General features: G+C 39.3%; 2 protein-coding genes and 1 long non-coding RNA gene across 3 annotated transcripts in view; all 3 read left to right on the forward strand.

The window, feature by feature from the left end:
* Window positions 1-743, forward strand: part of LOC103520103 (protein enabled homolog) — a 1,537-nt gene extending 794 nt beyond the window's left edge. The window contains exon 2 of the mRNA XM_008485202.3: window positions 690-743. Within this exon, the coding sequence (XP_008483424.1) occupies window positions 690-727 (38 nt within the window). The 3' untranslated portion in view covers window positions 728-743. The remainder of the gene's footprint in view (window positions 1-689) is intronic.
* The window catches only part of LOC103520106, a 9,039-nt gene extending 3,656 nt beyond the window's left edge, over window positions 1-5,383 (forward strand). Inside the window, exons 4-8 of the mRNA XM_026831356.1 lie at window positions 690-718; window positions 1,405-1,545; window positions 3,092-3,274; window positions 4,193-4,381; window positions 5,234-5,383. Of these exons, the coding sequence (XP_026687157.1) occupies window positions 690-718; window positions 1,405-1,545; window positions 3,092-3,274; window positions 4,193-4,381; window positions 5,234-5,383 (692 nt within the window). The remainder of the gene's footprint in view (window positions 1-689; window positions 719-1,404; window positions 1,546-3,091; window positions 3,275-4,192; window positions 4,382-5,233) is intronic.
* Window positions 5,384-6,773: 1,390 nt separating this feature from the next.
* Window positions 6,774-7,388, forward strand: LOC113471898. Its single transcript, XR_003394424.1, has 2 exons — window positions 6,774-6,939; window positions 7,242-7,388. It is a non-coding gene; the product is annotated as an uncharacterized LOC113471898 (long non-coding RNA).
* Window positions 7,389-8,260: the final 872 nt, after the last annotated feature.

Below are 8,260 nucleotides of genomic sequence, written 5' to 3' on the forward strand. Positions count from 1 at the left end.
ATTCTCATTTCTGAGACTTCCAATCTCTTCTCATCTTACCTTCTTCCTCGCCTACGTTTCTGTCCCATACATCATTGCCGATCTCACCACAAAAAACATCGTTCATGATATTTGAGGTTGTCGCCATTTTGAATCAAGATGACGAAATACTAGGTAGATGCGTTTTTTCTTCCCTGTAGTAGGTACGTACAAACGTACCATGTCGACTCTCTTGATATACAAACGTACCATGTATGTCTCTCTTGATATTACGAGTTCAAATTCAACTCTATCGCATATTTACTCTTCTCTTCCCCGAGAGGAAAAATGCATGGCTTTTCCTCCTCTATCGATTTAGCGCAACCTCGTCCCGTGCAAGGTAATGAAAGCGGTGAGCATGCGTCATTCTCTTCTCACGGCTTTTGACCTGCCCCATACATCATTGCCGATCTCACCACAAAAAACATCGTTCATGATATTTGAGGTTGTCGCCATTTTGAATCAAGATGACGAGTCAACATCGCTTTGTGCATGATTTTTGGGCCGCCATTTTGAATCAAGGTGACTAGTTAACATCGATGTGTGCATGATTTTTGGGCCGCCATTTTGAATCAAGATGACGAGTCAACATCTATTTGTACATGATTTTTGGTCGGTCATTTTGAATCAGGCTATCGATTTTCACATTTTTGTTTTGTATTTTTTTTCAGCCGCCATCGATGAATCTCCCGTTTCTCCGGTTTCATAGGATTTCTAATCCCCGGCTTTTGACTCGGTTTTTCCTTTCTGTGACCTTCGGTATGGGGTACCTAGTCTAGTAATGAGAAAGTTCACTGAAAGAAAATCCTTTGAATTCGTTCCAATCGCGCACTACGCTTTACAGTCAATACAGACAAAGGAAACAACAGTGTTTAAAGTACCTATTGACTGTAGTGCGTGATTGGAACGAATTCAAATGATTTTTTCAGTGTATTAGAGGATCGGTCCAAATTTTCAAACTCGGGAAATGGGTGAAAATGTAGAACCTACTGGATTCGGTCGGTTTACAGTAGTAGAAGATTCCAAAAGAGAGAAGTAACAAAATAGGTATCTCGTTGTAAGAAAAATGAAACGGAATCGGCCAGCCTAGTTAGCTTAGTTGGTAGTGCGTCTGCCTTGTAAGCGCTAGGCCGCGAATTCGCTTCCCGCCCGGGGCGGATTTTATCCTGATGGGCTACTGTTCGTTCTCGGAGATTTCTCAATTATTTAGCCTTAACATGGTATCTTAAGGCTAAATAATTGAGAAATCACGCTGATTGATCTCAGGTACCATAAGCGTTGTACAAAACAATAGTAATACAGACTTTCTTAATCCGAGGTTAAATGGAGTTTAGACTAACTTTTTGGCCCCTGGCCTCAATCATTTTCATAGATTTGGTTTTTCAGGCGACTATGATCTACTTGTCAGAAACCAGTCTACTTGTCAGAAACCGGTCTACTTGTCAGAAACCGGTCTACTTGTCAGAAACCGGGCCTAAAAGTCGCACGACTACGCTTCTAATGTGTGACGGGCCTACGGGTGCCTGTGTAACGTTTGCATTTGCATATTGATTCTTCTTTAACTGAGGGTGTATACTTGTACAGTTATCTACTGTTTACAGTCTTATGTTGAAAGTTAAGTAGGTACTTAGAAAAACACGTTAGGGTGGATTTCACCAGTATCTTTCTAGCCCTTAGAATGCCTATTAACCTAACAGTGTGTTGAGTTGATTTTAATTTGTTTTGCCTTAACAGACTGTTACTTGAGGGCTAAGAAAATTAGGTTGGTAGAACCCACTTTTAACATGAGACTGTAAACTTAAAGGTGGCGTTCCGATCCTAGCGGCCGGGTCGAACGACTTCCTTTACAAACTTCCAGTCGAACAAATTATTACAAAAATAGTATTTTAAATCACATGAAAACCTCGCGACCATGCGACCACACTGCTCTCAGAGCGACTGGGCAGCGCGACCCAAATAGAGCAGCCGTGTCGCGCGACCAGGCAGCTTGGTTCGGAAAGTACTTCATAAGAATACACAGGAAGCATAGGCAGCGGTCGCACAGCTTGGTCGCGCGACCCGGCAGCTAGGATCGGAACGCCACCTTTAGGGTTTTTTAAATTTCCTTAGGATGCGTCTGCAAATGTATTTAACTTTCATTTGCATTGTAATCATCAATCTAAAGCCCCTAAGTTCGACCTAAATTTGTATTACTCATTTTGTAACTATTTTGATAATAATTTAATTTCTTCTTTTCGGACTACTAAGCCTCGCTATGGAACTGTAAGCTTTCTAACATATTGTATCTTAGAATTTTATCTTCTTGTATTTAACTTACCTACAGTATCGCGTTTCTTTTAAGTATTGTAGTTTCAATGAAAATACACACAGACCCTAATATTTTTAACCTATTTGTAGTTGACCAAAAATGGTCTGTGGAATACTATATTTGGGATTTTTTTTTTCTTCTGAATTTTATTTTTTTATTGAAAGCCCTTTTATTTCAAATTTCTTTGTATCTTCAAAACTACTGTACGAAATTTCCTCATTTTTCTTCCAATATTAAAAAAAAAAAAAAAAAAAACTCATTTATTTGAGGAATTGACATAATAATGGAGCTCTAAGGGTTAGGTGGTAGAGAACGCCTCCGACGTTAACCTCGCCGAGTGGTTACCTTCCACTCAAGAGTCTATTATTATTATTCTTATTAATTGAAACGAACGAAGCGAGTCCTGAGTTTTGAAAATATGTACATGTTTGCAAGCAACTCAGCTAAAGAAATAGCAAAGGTTGAGTGTGAAGGGCATCCACTCGTAAAACTTGTAGCCAAAACCAAACGTCAGCCCAAAGCAATCACCCTAGTTAGGGCTGATTGAAAGGCTGACGAAAAACGCCGACCCCCGTCTGTACACGGGAAAAGGCGAAGAAAAAAGAAGATGATTTGCAAGCAACATACGATTACAAGTTTCATTGCTTTTTTAACTTCTGTTTTTTCACTCGCTGTTTCTCTGTTTCATTCAGGAACCGATCAACCAGGAAGTGAGCAAGAACTTCTGCTGTCTGTGGTGTCAAACTGTTTCTCTTTTTCATTCAGGAACCGATCAACCAGGAAGTGAGCAAGAACTTCTGCTGTCTGTGGTGTCAATCAGGTCCCCTACAGTTATCCGTGTCTGCACCATTCTCCGGCTTTGTACCTGGTCAAACCATACCCATCACTATTGATGTTGAGAATGGAAGCAACATTGCTGTGGATGATGTTGTTATTGAACTCACCAAGGTAAGAGAAAACTAGTCTTCCGAAGAAAAAAAAAGTTTTGGTTTTTTCTCTTGGAGACGTTTGATAGAGGGAAATTTAACGACTGAGGTCTTATCGTTCCGAAAACTAGAGAAGGAAGACAGGACAGGAGAGAAAGCCAGCCCGTTTCGAAAATCCGAGAACGAACCTCATCTGTTTAGGATAAAATCCGCCTCAGGCGGGAATCGAACCGCGACCTAGCGCTTACAAGGCAAACGCGCTACCTTCCAATTTAACTAGGCTGGCGAAGTGTCTTTTTTCATCGCGCCGTTTTTATTCACGCGAGTCCCACTTAGATGCTGGGTCAACAGGAGAAAACGAAAAACCGCGACCTAGCGTTTACAAGGCAGACGCGCTACCTTCCAATTTAACTAGGCTGGCGAAGTGTATTTTTTCATCGCGCCGTTTTTATTCACGCGAGTCCCCACTTAGATGCTGGGTCAACAGGAGAAAACGAAAAGTAATCTGTTGAAATATTTTGCACTCTAAGTAATATCAGTTTTTTTTTTTTTAAGGGTGGGCACTGGGCATTACTATGCATCACACCTTGGACCTTTTTGCATGGCAGCTCATTATCACAAGGTTACCGTATACCCACAGTCCTTTTATTTAATTCTCTCCTCATGGTTTATTCTATTTATTGTTTCAGTACACGACATGGAAAGCGACAGAGCCTAGTCGAAAAGTAATCTGTTGAAATGTTTTGCACTCTAAGTAATATCAGTTTTTTTATTTATTATTATTTTTTTTTTTCAACGGTGGGCACTGGTCATTACTATGCATCACACCTTGGACCTTTTTGCATGGCAGCTCATTATCACTAGGTTAACCGTATACCCAATTACCCACAGTCCTTTTATTTAATTCTCTCCTCATGGTTTATTCTATTTATTGTTTCAGTACACGACATGGAAAGCGACAGAGCCTAGTTCTAGTGAGAAGTATGATAAGTTAGACTTGGTGTCTGAACAGTTAGGTGGTCTTGTCGTCAACTCATCCAAACATTGGAACCATCAACTCGTGGTACCTGTGTTCCCCTATGTCAATCTCCACAACTGTCACATTATCCAGCAAGAGTTCAAACTAAGCGTAAGTTAACAATAAGTATACACAAAATAAACTAAGCGTAAGTTAACAATCAGGATACACAAAATAAACTAAGCGTAAGTTAACAATAAGGACACACAAAATAAACTAAAGCGTAAGTTAACAATAAGTACACACAAAATAAAATAAGCGTAAGTTAACAATAAGACACAAAATAAACTAAGTGTTAGGTTACAATAAGTATACACTAAATAAAATAAGCGTAAGTTAACAATAAGTATACACAAAATAAACTAAGCGTAAATTAACAATAAGTATACACTAAATAAACTAAGCGTAAGTTAACAATAAGTATACACTAAATAAACTAAGCGTAAGGTTACAATAAGTATACACTAAATAAACTAAGCGTAAGGTTACAATAAGTATACACTAAATAAACTAAGCGTAAGGTTACAATAAGTATACACTAAATAAACTAAGCGTAAGTTAACATTAAGTATACACAAAATAAAATAATAAGCGTAAGTTAACAATAAGTATACACAAAATAAAATAAGCGTAAGTTAACAATAAGTATACACAAAATAAAATACCTTTATTTGAAGCAGCCCTATTATCTACCCCATGTCCTGATAAATTCTTCTCACTCAGGTCTTGATTCACACAATCCTTCCGCCTTTTCTTCGGTCTCCCTCGCCCTTTTCTCCCCCTCACTTGCATTCTCGCAACTCTTTTAGTAGCTCTCACCTCTTCGTTCAACATGCCCATACCACTGCAGTCTCCTCTCCTGGATCTTCCTCGACACTTCCGTCACTTTTATCCTATCCCTTATGACTTCATTCCTGATCCTGTCCAACCTTGTAACTCCACCTCAACATTCTCATTTCTGAGACTTCCAATCTCTTCTCATCTACCTTCTTCCTCGCCTACCTTCTGTCCCATACATCATTGCCGATCTCACCACAAAAAACATCGTTCATGATATTTGAGGTTGTCGCCATTTTGAATCAAGATGACGGGTCAACATCTATTTGTGCATGATGGGCGGCCACCATTTTGAATCAAGATGACGAGTCAACATCGATTTGTGCATGATTTTTGGGCCGCCATTTTGAATCAAGATGACAAGTCAACATCGACTTGTGTATGATTTTTGGGCCGCCATTTTGAATCAAGATGACAACATCGATTTGTGCATGATTTTTGGGCCGCCATTTTGAATCAAGATGACGAGTCAACATCGATTTGTGCATGATTTTTGGGCCGCCATTTTGAATCAAGATGACGAGTCAACATCGACTTGTGTATGGTTTTTGGGCCGCCATTTTGAATCAAGATAACGAGTCAATATCTATTTGTGCATGATTTTTGGTCGGTCATTTTGAATCAGACTATCGATTTTCACATTTTTGTTTTGTATTTTTTCCAGCCGCCATCGATGAATCTCCCGTTTCTCCGGTTTCATAGGATTTCTAATCCCCTATTATATCAGGGGGTTCCGACATAAAGCATCTACATAATAATGGAGCTCTAAGGGTTAGGTGGTAGAGAACGCCTCCGACGTTAACCTCGCCGAGTGGTTACCTTCCACTCAAGAGTCTATTATTATTATTCTTATTAATTGAAACGAACGAAGCGAGTCCTGAGTTTTGAAAATATGTACATGTTTGCAAGCAACTCAGCTAAAGAAATAGCAAAGGTTGAGTGCGAAGGGCATCCACTCGTAAAACTTGTAGCCAAAACCAAATGTCAGCCCAAAGCAATCGCCCTAGTTAGGGCTGATTGAAAGGCTGACGAAACGCCGACCCCGTCTGTACACGGGAAAAGGCGAAGAAAAAGAAGATGATTTGCAAGAAACATACGATTACAAGTTTCATTGCTTTTTTATCTTCTGTTTTTTCACTCGCTGTTTCTCTTTTTTATCTTCTGTTTTTTCACTCGCTGTTTCTCTTTTTTATCTTCTGTTTTTTCACTCGCTGTTTCTCTTTTTTATCTTCTGTTTTTTCACTCGCTGTTTCTCTTTTTTATCTTCAGTTTTTTCACTCGCTGTTTCTCTTTTTTATCTTTTGTTTTTTCACTGTTTCTCTTTTTTATCTTCTGTTTTTTCACTCGCTGTTTCTCTTTTTTATCTTCTGTTTTTTCACTCGCTGTTTCTCTTTTTCATTGCCACATAATAATGGAGCTCTAAGGTGGTAGAGAACGCCTCCGGCGTTAACCTCGCCTAGTGGTTACCTTCCACTCAAGAGTCTATTATTATTAATTGAAACGAACGAAGCGAGTCCTGAGTTTTGAAAATATGTACATGTTTGCAAGCAACTCAGCTAAAGAAATAGCAAAGGTTGAGTGCGAAGGGCATCCACTCGTAAAACTTGTAGCCAAAACCAAATGTCAGCCCAAAGCAATCACCCTAGTTAGTGCTGATTGACCAGTTTTATGGGGGGTCCTGAATACGACATCTTTCCTCTACTATCTATTTAATGTTAAGGCGATATAACTATGCACGATGTTTTTAAATCAAGTGGTCCCGTTTTTACCAGGGGTCCTGAATACGGCATCTTTCCTCTACTATCTATTTAATGTTAAGATTGATATTTAAGGTGAAATTCAAATAACATTGTACGTACGAGGGACCCCATGCTTTGCTGATTGAAAGGCTGACGGAACGCCGACCCCGTCTGTACACGGGAAAAGGCGAAGAAAAAGAAGATGATTTGCAAGCAACATACGATTACAAGTTTCATCGCTTTTTTATCTTCTGTTTTTTTACTCGCTGTTTCTCTTTTTTATTATCTGTTTTTTCACTCGCTGTTTCTCTGTTTCATTCAGGAACCGATCAACCAGGAAGTGAGCAAGAACTTCTGCTGTCTGTGGTGTCAAGATGTTAAGATTGATATTTAAGGTGAAATTCAAATAACATTGTACCTACGAGGGACCCCATGCTTAGGGTATCTATAAATCCAACGTATCCCAGTTTTATGGGGGGTTCTGAATACGACATCTTTCCTCTACTATCTATCCAATGTTAAGATTGCTACTTGAGGCGAAATAACTATTTACGTAAGTGAGGCCCTGTCCCCATGCTTAGGGTGTCTATAAATCCAGCGTATCCCAGTTTTATGGGGGGTCCTGAATACGACATCTTTCCTCTACTATCTATCCAATGTTAAGATTGCTACTTGAGGCGAAATAACTATTTACGTAAGTGAGGCCCTGTTTTGTCTAGGCTCTAGACTCCCTAGAGACTTTAGGGAGTCTGTTTATGTATCGAGCTGGTCCCAGTTTTATCGGGGGTTCTGTTTACGGCATCTTTCCTCTACTATCCATTTAATGTTAAGATTGCTACTTAAGCCGAAATAACCTAAGATTGCTACTTAAGCCGAAATAACCAAGCTACTCGTATGTTTGGGATCCTGGTTTATGTATGTGCGATGTCTATAAATCCAACGGGTCCCAGTTTTATCGGGGGTCCTGTTTACGGCAGCTTTCCTCTACTATCTATTTATTGTTAAGATTGTTACTTAAGGCGAAATAACTAAGCTATGTTTGGGATCTTGGTTTATGTATAAATTTGTTTGTTTGTTTCACGATAACTCTCAACCGATTAATGCCCTTTGGATGAAATTCGGCAATTATTTCGGAATGCTCACAGCCTCATGAAGACAATGAGCTGGTAAAAATCCGAGCATAACGGCAATGTATAAAATCCCGAGATGTCGGGAATTGAAGAGCTCTGAAAAAAAAAAAAAAAAAAAGGATTTGAGCTCAAATTGATCCGGGTTCAGGATTGGATAATCCGATCCTGACCTCTTTTTCTGTCCGGTTTCTGAGTGGGATAGAATCCTATTTTGGTTATACACAATCGTGTGATGTTCACTCCAAATTTTTCTTTTCCCATTTTCACATTTTCCCGTTGTTCCG

Source organism: Diaphorina citri, unplaced genomic scaffold (genome assembly GCF_000475195.1).
Source record: "Diaphorina citri unplaced genomic scaffold, Diaci psyllid genome assembly version 1.1 scaffold3226, whole genome shotgun sequence".
NCBI lineage: Eukaryota > Metazoa > Arthropoda > Insecta > Hemiptera > Psyllidae > Diaphorina > Diaphorina citri.